The 12,501-nt window shown below is 37.8% G+C and overlaps 1 protein-coding gene across 1 annotated transcript in view; it reads left to right on the top strand.

The window, feature by feature from the left end:
- The first annotated feature begins 329 nt into the window (after positions 1-329).
- TTC29 (tetratricopeptide repeat domain 29) overlaps positions 330-12,501 on the top strand; it is a 227,020-nt gene continuing 214,848 nt past the window's right edge. Inside the window, exons 1-4 of the mRNA XM_012660038.1 lie at positions 330-505; positions 1,148-1,194; positions 6,299-6,396; positions 8,219-8,302. Of these exons, the coding sequence (XP_012515492.1) occupies positions 6,305-6,396; positions 8,219-8,302 (176 nt within the window). The 5' untranslated portion in view covers positions 330-505; positions 1,148-1,194; positions 6,299-6,304. The remainder of the gene's footprint in view (positions 506-1,147; positions 1,195-6,298; positions 6,397-8,218; positions 8,303-12,501) is intronic.

The following is a 12,501-nucleotide window of genomic DNA, read 5'->3' as shown; positions in this document are numbered from 1 at the left end:
AGGTTTGGGAGGCCATGAATGCCAACCTCAGCATTTTACCATTAACCTGTGGACAAAAGAGAAATGCTGCGAAATATTGAGAATGCAGTGCCATGAAGGAAATGATTCAGGCGGCAAATTCGAGACCCTTGAGTTATGAGAGCTAATTTTTGAAAGTGTCTAACTTCTGAAAGCAGCCCTGCTTGAAGAGCCTGCTGTGCGGAGTCTGGAGGCCCAGGCAGTCAGTAAGCTCCACCCCCAAGCTCCACCCCCAGGCCGGAGTCTTGGAGCTGCCCCAATCCCGAGCCCCGGTTTAAGCTAACTCCTCCCCCGACCGCCCCGCCTCTCTCCTCTGTTTCCCAGGAAACGCTCTCCGCGTCCCCTCTCTTCGCCCCGGCGGCTCTAGGCCTCTGAAGCACCACAGAAGGAGGGGTCCGCGCCGGCGCCCAGCACCTGCCGCCGGTGGGGGACTCACCGCGGCGGCGGAACAGAAAACTGGAGCTGCCTCCAGGGCCAGTCCACCGAGGTTCGTGAAGGCAGGGGCGGGGCTGGCGACTGGACTTTCTCAGCTCCTTGGAGAGGCGGGCTGTTCTTCCAGGCAGTCCCTTCCCTGACCCTGACACACCTTCCCCCGTCAGTCTTTTCTTTCAGGCTTCCTGAGTCCAGGCCCTTGCCACTGACCTCAAGAAACGAACTGAAAGAGGAATAGGGACAGGAGCTCTTCTTGCTCCCCAGTTCACCTAATCCTCTCAGGGCAGCGGAAAAACAGGTGTAGGAATAAGTCAATTGGCCCTGTTTATTTAGAGCTGGGTGGAAACAGAAAGAGGACAGATGCTTTTGGTTTGGGTAAAGATAACTAGCTCCACTTCATAAATCTGAAAGAACAAACAAATAGTTATCCCTGTCATATTTGTATTGAAATATATCAATACATATACATATTTCAGATGTTTTGGCATTTCATTGAATTAGTGAGTAGTTTCTCATAGGAACAGATACACGTTGGGGTTTTTTAAAAAATTCATCTAAACTTAGATGGTGGGCACTTATTTGTATAAATGAATCTTATTCCCTGACTTGGGGCGGGGGAGAGGAGTTATTCTAGTGAGTGATTTTAAACTTTGTTTCTTCTCTCCTTTGCTGTGATTCTTGGCTTCCTGATTTTCAGGCTGAAGTCTGTAAGCCTGGAGAGACCGTCAGCAGTAACCTGCAAAAGTAAGTCAAGTACAATGTGGCTTGCCTTCAGACACTTTTCCTGATTTATGTTTTAACCATTCAATAAGTGTCATTTAGTAGAAAATATGTACTTTCTACTTACTTTATTTGACAACCTATCTAATTACCCACCACAGGGTGCTAGAAGTGTCCAAAATTATTGAACACTAGAAGTGAATTATTTTTTACTTTTTTAAAGAGCATAATTAGTGATATTTCTTCTGTAATTTTCTTTTAAACCTCCATGATAAAAGAGCTCGTGGTGATGATATGAAAACTTTTAATTTTTATGAATGATTTTTAGTAAAATCGTATTTATTTTGAACTCTCTTGATGACATATAATAAATTTTCTTACTGTGGTTTATTAGCTTTATTTCTCTCATCTCAGTTTTTACCCCAAGGTGACTGAACCCTGGAAACACTGGTCAGCCCCAGACATAGTCACTTCCCAAGTAGCCTCTGTCTACACAGTGGTAGGCCTCCCCTCCTTCGTGATTCCTGATGAAGGCATCTCTGGGAATAGAGGGCAGGAGGGTTACTCTTTGAAGAATTTTACTTGGGGGCCAGAAACTTAAACTCACACCATGGGACACAGTCAGCCTGACCCAGCACTCTCAAACCTTTCATCCTGTGTTTCTCCATTCTCATTTGTCTTTGCATGTGGGGGCCAAACTTAGAGACTGTAACTGTGATACAAGAGCCAACCAGCAGATCAAAGAATGCACCAAATCTCTTCTGAATACCAACGGTGGAATGGCTTCAGGCAGCATTTTGATCTTTGTCTCAGCACCTGTGGTGCCACATGTAGCACTGCCCACTTGCTACCACTGGGGGAGCTGCCTCTGGGTCCTCCTAACAGGCTGCTTCAGCTTGGGCTCCTGGGGTTAAGCTCCTTTTGGTATCAGCCAGAGGTGCCTCATTCTCCTTCTTCCTTACTCACCTGAACCTGAGCAATTTTCCTTCCTGTAGCCGTATCTATATTGTGTGTTTTCCTCTGTGGTGTTGAGCTAGGAGAACCCTGATGAAGTGCCATAACTAATGGTGATGTGTTTAGTTGCATTCCTCATTGTTGAGTCTAGATTGGAGCTCACCTAGGAGCTTTGAACACTGCCGGGCCAACACCAGGAAAATGGTGCAACTCATGTTAACAAAGAGCAAAAGGCTTTCTTTGCTTTACGGATATAATTTAAGCCTGAAATGCTAGGTTCCTAAACATGCTAGCATTTTTTCCCACTTATTTTCCCCTTGGCTGCATGCTAGAGTACAGCTACTTCCTTCTTTGGAAAATTCACCATAAATAAGACTGAATTTATAAGGCATAAAAGAGATGGTAATTACTTAAATAAGAAGATAATTTGATATAGGATCCCTTTAAATATTTGGTGTATTTCAAATATTGTGTATGTCATAACATTCAGATCACACATTATCTGTTATGTAAAATAAAATGCCCTATACGGCCATGTATTGATTGTGAGAAACAAAATACCTTTTCTCAATAGGCATAGGCAAGGTGGGATGTGGGGTTTAGAAGCAAGGAGAGAGCCTGCTCAGGTTCCACCCTAACTCTGAACTTAAACTTTCCAACAGAGATTGGTTGAGGGATATTTTTTTCCAACTCCAGTTAATAACTTTTTTTCCACTTTATCATACAGCTCTGACCACCCCCCATTCAGAGTTTATGCCTTGAGGCTTGCCAGCAGGGCTTGCAATACTTACACTAAACTAAATTTAAGAGTAAAGGTGTTCCTGCTGCTAATGTTCTCAGATCAGAGGAAAGCAAAATGAAGGAACTGGCGGCTGAAACTTTAATGGTAGGAAACATTGACTGAGAATCTGAAAAAAAAAAAAAGATTGTGGTTGATCTGTATAACAAAGAAGATGTATTCCTCTCCATGTATATCATTCATTTGCATTTCATTTCATTAGATGCTTATATTTTCTAACACAAATCATCTAATTCAAGTAAACATCAAAAGGGATAAATTTTATATAACATACTCACAGGCCAATTTTTATGGGGGGTTAAATGCACCCTGATGGGATATGTTGGCTGGATCAGCGCTTCTGGGGTCTGGTCTGTCTACAAGTAGCTGGGTCTTCCTAGTATTTGGGGAAATTGCAAACACTATTTCTCATTTTGAAACTCCTTGGTGAACCCTTCAAAGAACTCTGCAATTATGCAGAGATTACCCTAGCCTCGATGCTCATTGCATAATGCCTTGGTAAGCAAAGTGGGGCTCTTAGAATAGAGTCTTGACTCACAGAGCATGGAATGCCCCAACGGAAGGAAGCATAGTCTTTGTTTCCTTCTCTCCCTCTTGGAATCCACTGGGGCTAGACAGGTCAGGGTTGAGAACTGAGATGGCCCAGATGTTGACTGTAACGTCGGAAGACTCTGAAACAGTCTTCATAGCTTCTCTGAAGTAAGCTCATATGAAGGAGGTTTGGGGAGCCTTTAGTGTCCCTCCAAAGCTGTATATGCCGTTTAACCCTGGGTTGGTCATAACTTCTCATCACATGTTCTGCAGGATGTTGCCATTTCGTAAGTTCTGGTTATCTAAGTAACTCAACTAATTAATATAACATCTAGTAAGAAAAATAGATTTTTAAAAAATTAAACAATAATTGAGTCATTATGAAGTTATGCAGTATAATATGATATGCTTCTAATGTTTATTGTGTAGGAGAAGACTAATATTTGCTGTTTAGACTGTGCACTTTAAAGCTATAACTGTATAAAAAATAAGTGGGCATTATGTTTCTTAGATCATATCATACCTTAATAAACTAGGCAATAGCTATTAGGATTTGTTATATCTAAAATTTATTATATCTAAAACATTGATCTACATTAGAATTCTCTTTAATATTGTAAAAAATTACTTTTAGGCCAGGTTAATTTATTTTTTTTTTTTTTAGAAACACAAGAGTGCTCATTTTTACTGAATTTCAAAAGGTTTTCCCTCAAGTCTTAGTGCTGTCTCATCTCCAGCCCCACCATGGCTTTGTAGCACTAGAGGAATATCGTGTCTCAGCCATCTACAGGAGGCTCTATCTCAGGTCTGACTACATCTTCCCACCTCCACTTCTACCTAAATCACTACACTCGCTCACTCAAATTTCACAGGAGCTGCCTAGCTGACCTCTCTGATGTCTACTCTCCCTCCCCCTACAGTCAAAAGGGAAGACAGAGTGATCCTTTCAGGGTGAAAGTCAGATTGTATCATCTGTATGCTCTAAATCCTCCAATGGCTTCTTACCTCAATCACAGTAAAGTCCAGTTTTTACAGTAACCTTTAAGCCCCTACACCACTAGGACACCACCAAAATTCTCTTTAACTTCCCTGACCTCATCTGCTTCTGCTCTTATTTAGCCCTTCACTATTGGTGAGCATTTGGGTAGTTTTTAGTTCCCTGCTTTATTTTTCCTGGTGAAATCTTATCATTATCTGATGGTCTATCTATTTTGCTTATTTATATATTATCTTTCTCCATATTTATGCCTATAATGTAAATTCTATGAAGTTAGATATTTTTGTCTTTTTGTTCACTGTTGTAACTTCAGCACCTAGAATAGTGACTGGCACCAAGTAGTAGCTCAATAAATTTCTGTTCAATATATTCAAGGCCCAGATTGATTGTAATTTTTCTTTAGGTCACACAGGTAATAAATTCTGGTGATAAGTGATTTAAAACCCAAAATAAGCCTTCCAGTTGTTCGGTGTAGGCTAAGGGTAGAGGTCAAAGCTGGTGGACATAGTAGGGGTGAGATCAGTAGCCTCTGGCCTTTGGATGCCTCTCTATTTGATAGAAGCATAGGTTCTTTTACATCTGAGAGCCCTTGCAACATGTGACAATTTTTCTATTCTAAGTCCACAGGCATCATGTCCACACTTCTTCCTCTTTGGAGTAAGGTTTAGATAACTTGATTTTATAGACCTGCCTTTCTTATTGCTCACCACTTGGCACATTGCATTTTCCAAAAAGGGCTATAAAGGTGTCTCCTATACTGTATTCTCTTCTTACAGTGTGACTTTGATAGTCTCCCTTCAATAGGTGGTTCTATGTTCATTTGCCTTGAAACTGGGCAGGCTTGTTATTGTAGCAGAAGTGATGCTATGTGACTTCGAAGGATAGACCCTAAATGGGGATTCAGCTTCCACCTGGCTTTTCTTTGGGATACTTTTCTTTAGAGCCCTGATCTGCTACGTCAGAAGTCTGAGGTTGCCATGCTGTGAGGAAGGCCAAGCCACATGAGGAGACCTCATGTATGTGTTCTGGTAGACAGCTCCCATTGATTCCCAGCTAATAGTTAGCATCAACCTCCATATATATGAGTGAAAACATTTACAAATGATTCCTGTGCCCCACCATTGGGTTACCCCAGCTTCTGAGTCTTCCCAGCATGGGCCCCAGTCATCATGGAGTAGAGAAAAGCTATCCTATTACATCTTCTAATTCCTGACCCATGTAAAGTGTGAGAAATAAAGTTGTTTAAAACAACTTTTTTAAACCAATACGTTTTGAAGTGATTCATTATACTGTTATAGCTGTGTGCTTTCTCAGGAGAGCTGTCTCCATTTTGAGACTTACTGTTGGCTTTTATCACTTCTAAAAGAAAGCCTTTGTTTTCAGTGATAAGGCTTTTAGAAAACAGCAAAGTATGGGCAATTTTCAATCATTGATTGTAACATGAAAGCAAAGCATAAACATTTGAAATCCATAACTATCCTAAAAATCTTCATTTTTTAATTTCAGTCATGTCCCTTAACAAAACTCTTACCAAACCTGATGATTGGCTGAGTCATCAACGCATTTATCAGGTTTTCTCATTATCCATTTTGTGGTGGAGATGCAGGCAACAAATAAATTGGCCAAAAGGCAGACAGTAAAAGAAAATAATGAGAGAAGCACCCTGCAGACTCCCCTTACTGAATATCATTCCTCAATAAGAGAACCGTAGCTCTACATACAGAGGCATTTTCAGCAAAGACGATAGACTGTGGATGTCTAATAATGTCTTAGGGTCCTCTAATAGTGTCAAAGGGTCCTTTGAAAGATTGATTCTTTAAACCATCATTTCTGCTTTTTTTTTCTAGTCCAAAATGGCCACCCTGCCCCCACTGCCCATGACACGCCCAAAGCTTATGGCCTTAGCCAGACAGAAGCTGCCATGCTCCCCTGTAACAATTCCAAGGTATGTGCCCAGGTTTTCACTTCTTTCCCTACAGAATGAATTTCCTACAGTAAGAAAGGTCGATAGCATATCTCAGAAAATAAAATCATTTAAAGATAAGAGAAAAATACATTGTTATATTCAAAATATTCAAATTTGCTGTTTCAAAGGATTGATGACCCTCATTCAAAAACTACAAATGTATTTATTTATCAAGCGAGTGCTCATCTGATTGTTTTAGTTCCTATTGCAATTATATCATGGCACCTATAGAGTTTTGGAGATAAGATTCATTTTTAAAATGTATGCTCAGAATAGAAAGAAGAAGCTTTAGGGATGAAAGGTGTATTGCTTTCAATCCACAAGGTCCTGAGTGCTGACTTCTGTTTTGGAGAAAGGAGGGTGCAGCCTTGCTTCTAGGGTCGAGTGGCAGGCATGAATTAGCTCATGAAATGATGCTGGTCTGAAAAATGCATCATCAAACCACTGCTGCCCATGAATGGCTGCTGAGCTACTGGAGTTGTTGCTGGGAAGGTGCAGGACAGAAAATTCAATGCATTTTATCAGCATTATGAATATTAACTGAGATTGTCCTACTTTAAAATTTCCATTTGTAATTTTATAGACTTTTAGTAATACATATGGTATTTATCAACATAAACAATTTGCCTATGTAGGTTTGATTATTTTCTTTCTATGCACACTTTTCAATTTCTGCAAGGCATAATGATCCGAGTATTATGAGACTTCTTTGTTCTGAACTTCATTTTTAGTATTTCTGGGAAAGACCAAAGCCCTTGGACCAAAATAAATACATTCAGCTAAACTAACATAAAGATTTTTTAAAATAACAAATCAAAATTTCCTTTTTCTATAGCTGAGAAATCTTTCAATACATGCATAATTCATGTGCATACTACATACACATGTTCTTATTTTTTGTTTTACTTTTGAGAAATGTGAAGTATTTACAAAGCCTGAAAAAGATTGTTCTTTCTGTCTTTTTTAATGATTGAGATTACATTTTGTTTTTAAGATGAGCAAAAATATAGCCTAATCTGCCACCCCTAAGATAAGATAGATTTTACAGAAAACCTTTTCTTGTATTCACTTTATTTAAGAAAAACATTTTTATCATAACCATTCAAGGCAAATTTATATAAACATTCTTTAATAGCTTCTGAATAAAACATAGGTATTTGTTTTGTCTCATGTCCCCATAGTTATGAGAGGTTGATAGCATGCTTATTTTTAAAGATAAAAAGGGGCGTGATGAATGAATACACTACAAGTATATTTCTCAATTAGGTATTCTTTAAAATCATTTTGCATATTGAATCTTTAATAATAATTTAAATTTTATGTGTGATTAAAAAAAAAAACTATTTAACCAGAAGTTCATGGCAAAATTTAGTAATGTTTGGGACAAACAAATTTTACACATTTTTATCAAACACATATTCTTGATTCAAGATTCTGTGCCAAACAAAATATGACTTCAGCAGTTGAAAAGTTATACTGTGAAACAACGTGAGCAAAATGGAAGACTTCATAAACTTCGAAGAGAAAACTCCATTTATTTAAGAATGTGAATTGTTTCAATGTGTTGGTATTTTATTTGTTTACACACTGGGTTTAATATTCTTCCCTATCTTTTTCCATTCAGGAAAATTAAAATTTTGAAACTATCAATCAGCAACCTAACTGTATAGCTGTTGTAGAACATGTATTATATATGATATTATACCCTGAATATTTCTGTTCTCCTGGTGGCATTTTATATGTTTGGTAGCTTTTCAACTTGATAAGGCAGTGCTTTATTATTTCTTTACATTCCATTTAGATCTCAATTGATCAAAGAAAAAGATGACATAGATCATTATGTGGAGGTGAATTTCAAAGGATTGTCAAAAGAGGAGGTTGCTGCGTAAGTACAACCTCTTAAAGATACTTTAATATAAAGTTTGTTTCTTTTGTCTTGATTCTTTATTGAAATTTCAATTTTCCTGTGCAGTATACTTTTTCATGGAACATGAAAGTTCATGGAACATGGCATTTAAAAATTAAAGCTCATATTAAATAGTGGTAAGTCATGTCTATTGATCTTACAACATATCAAAGTCTCTAATGTTATGGCTCTCAAAATTCCCATATTTACCAAGATGTTATACTATCACATTTGCAATATTTAGTTAAGTCAGTGCCATTAACTGCATATTAACCTCCATTTTAAGGTACGTTACCTCCATCAGCAAGAAAAAAGCTTTAAGAAAAAGATTCATGTATCTTTTTTTATCCTGGTGATTAAAAAGAAGAAAAACCTTACTAATGTATCTTCTTTTCCCCAAAAAACTCACAAAAAGAATCAATGGATCATAGTTTATTGGTTAATTTCAACATAATTCTAAATTACCTGGATTTATTTTTTAGATGAGCAATGTAAACTTTGCCATTTTGCCATGAGTTAGAATCTAATTTATGGGATGAATAAAAGCAGTATAAAAATCAATGTACGTTAGTGAGAAATTAATAGAAACCTAGAACAGTAGCTAAACAGATTTAATATTTCTTACCTATAGACTTAGTGGCTCTGTTACCATCAGATCTCTAAATGTAAGTATCAAAAAATGAAAATCTTATAAATGCAAATACATCTTACAAAATTCATTAAGTCTTCCAACTGAAATATTTTATGCAACAAATGTTTAAAAAAGATTCTCTCTTTTTAGTATTTTCTAATACTATGGGATTCTGCTGAAGAAGTGTTCCTAATGATATTTTGGTGTAGGTTTCATATATTCTGAAATTCTAAGTCTTTTGATATATTTCATTTTATCAGATATTATCTTTACCAAGTTACATATGACATGGAAAAACTAAGTAGTTCATTCTGTCAATAGCTACTTTACATAATGACAAAATTTTACAGTGGCTGTAATCACTCACTTCTGCAGCTCTATAGACTGCCATGTGTAGTATCTGGTATTTTTAGTTAAATGCTATTCTGATTGTTAATTCTTTAACTTTCTCTGGTAACCTGTTGGATAAAATTAAAAGTCAATATCGTATGATAGCACAGTTACTTCTTAAAAGAAAAATATATATGAGCAATGTTTGTATTCTGGTTTAAATGTTATATCCAAATAGCTTTAATTGGCTTAACAATTAAGAATCAAATTAGAAACTAAGCATTCTTCACTTAATTCAACAAACTAGAAATTTGTATTCTAAAAGTCTACTGACACCTAAGCTTTCAGTGAAGACTGAAAAGAAAAATTTTATGTAAGACAATGCAAAATAGGCTATGGTGATGAGTTGTTTACTTAATATTATTTTTCCACTGAGGATATTACCAAATTGATTTCAAATTCATCATTATGCTACAGATAGCAGTAACATGGGGTAATTCTCAGTGCTTACTATTACATTCTCCTTAAAGCTTCCTGCACTTGAATACTTTCTCAGACCAAAGTCCTTTCTATAAGATAGTAGATGCAAATCGTTTGTATGAAGATAGCTTGTGCACAGCTGCTCATTTTGCTTTTGATTGATACACATTCTAGACTTTGCCCCAGACAAACTAATTGAATAACATAAAAAGGAGAAAATTGATGAATGATTTCAGCATCTCCCAGCAATACCCAGCAGGTGCCATGAAGAATTATGCATATTCCTTTAGCCAGGGAATTGCTGCATAAAACTTTTTATTAGCCATTCAACTCTAAAAGGTTAAATTGGTCAACAAGAATTTGTTAAGTACTACTCTATATCTAATACTAGGTTTTTCATGGTGGGAGACACAGTGATATTTTATTGTAAAATTCTTGGCCCCATCCTGGAAACTTAACATCTATTTGAGACAGTGAGACCAAGGCGCAGGAGACAAACGTGAAATGATTGAGTGCTGATTGTATGTGAGGTGCAACCTCGAGGTCGAGAAAAAATCAGAGAAGACTAAGATCATGGGATAAAACTTGTCCAGGGGGACAGATTTTGAATTTGGCTCCCTGTCTGATAGCATTATAAAGTGGTATAACTGGTAAGTCATAGATCTTCAGTATGTAGAAATGTAATGGGTAGAAACTGAAGAATCAAATTTTCAGTAGGGGAAAAGCAACGTCTAAGATATATCTTCAAATCCCTCGCTCTACTGTCTCATTCTTCTTTGAGACGGTGATAGATATATTTATATATACTCATTAATACAATTGATATATACTAGCTTTGATATCCCATAGTATGCATATGCTTATAATCTAGTTCCAAAATAATCCCTTTTCATCTACCCCCAACTATGAGGGCTGTCTGGAAAGTATCCAACCATTGTTAATATAACAAGAACAGTTACATGGCTGGATACTTTCCGGACAGCCCTTGTATAACAACTTACGTGTAAACTCACATGCTGTGACTTTCCTCCTTCTGGGATGGGTGGAGAGTTCCTGCTCTTGTCTGAGGATGATGCCTCTATGTTTATTCTGGATCCCATACTGTCTCACCTGCTACAAGACTTTCTCCTGCAGTTAAACATGTTTTTCTCTTATGTCATCACTTTCTCCTTTTCTGTTGGATCAATCTCACTAGTATTCATATCTACTGAAGTATTTCCCTCAACTTCTTAGCTCCCCCTCCAAGTTCTACCTGTTTTTCTCTACCCTTTGCAGCAAGCAGAAGCACTGTCTCAGTATTTTCACATCCCATTCTTGCCTCAGTTGACTCTAAATAGGTTTCCAGCCCCATTACTCACTAAAATCTGTTTAGTGGGCCAATGGGCCTCCATTTTTATCACATCTAATGGTTGTTTCTGTCCTCATCTTGCTTGATGTCTTTACAGCATTTGACAAAGTCAAACACTCCCATCTTGAATACTCTGTACTTGTGGCCTCCAGGATGCCATGTTCTATGGTTTTCCTGCGAAATGTACTGCCTCAGTCTCCTTTGCTGGCTGGCTTTCTCTTTTCAATCTCTCAATGGTGAGGAGCCCAAGGGCTGAGTCCTAGGCTTTCTACTGCAGCTATGCTCTCAACCTAGATCCAATCTTATTAAACTTTAGCAATAACTTGATGACTACCATATTTATAAATCCAGCACTGACCTTTCCATCAAACTCCAAATTTTTATATCTAACTGCTTTCTTGACATATATACTTGGATATATAATAGACATTCCAACGTTAATTTGACCCAAAACTGGACTCTTGCATCACCCCCATCTAGGCTTCTCTCCCATCCCCAAATTATCCGATATGCCTCTCACAGTCTTTCCTTAATTCAGCAAACAGCACCAAGGCAGCCTTCAGTCTTACCTTGCTTACCAGTACTCCCCATCTAATCCACCAGTATGCCCTATCAGATAGAAATCCAAAATATGTCCTGTGTTCATTAATTTCTCTTTATTGCATAGCTACCACTATGTCTCACCAAGATTACTCGAATAGTCTCCTAACTGCTCTTCCCACATCCACTCTAACTTCACCAAAACAGCTGCCAGAATGATATTTTGAAAAAGTTAGATCATGCCACTCTCCTGCTGAAAACCCTCCAAGAGCTTCCCATTGCTCTTATGATAAAATCTAAACTCCCTGTTTGGTACAATGTACACTATTTGAGTGATGGGTACACCAAAAGCCCTGACTTTGCCACTATACAATTCATCCATGTAACATAAAACCACTGTGCCCCTTAAATCTATTGAAATGGAAAAAAAAAAAATCTAAACTACACACCTGGCATCAAGCTGTGCATGGTCTAGACTTTGCTGACCTCTCTGACCTTATCACTCATTCTCCCCACCCACTCCCTCCTCCCAGTGTGGCCTTACTGCTGACACTCCTTCTTGCTATGTAAGGTGTCACCTTGAATGTGACCTCCCCAGTGACCTCCCCATTCCTTGACCTCATAATAAAATTTAAATGAGTAGTTAAGCAGGGCAAGCCAATGCAGTTGTTACTGGAATGGCCAAATCCAAGTGATATGGGTTTATTTTACTTTGGAATGGGTAGAATTGCTCAAAGGCAAAGGACTTCTGGATTTTGTACCATCTACATTTACAGAAGGAATTTCAGTATGCTGCTTTACTTTTTAAGTGACTAGATTATTGCTGTGCCTTATAGATATATTTTTAAA

This window comes from Propithecus coquereli, unplaced genomic scaffold (assembly GCF_000956105.1).
Source record: "Propithecus coquereli isolate 6110/MARCELLA unplaced genomic scaffold, Pcoq_1.0 Scaffold65, whole genome shotgun sequence".
Classification (NCBI taxonomy): Eukaryota; Metazoa; Chordata; class Mammalia; order Primates; family Indriidae; genus Propithecus; species Propithecus coquereli.
This window is presented reverse-complemented; position numbering and strand designations above follow the sequence as displayed.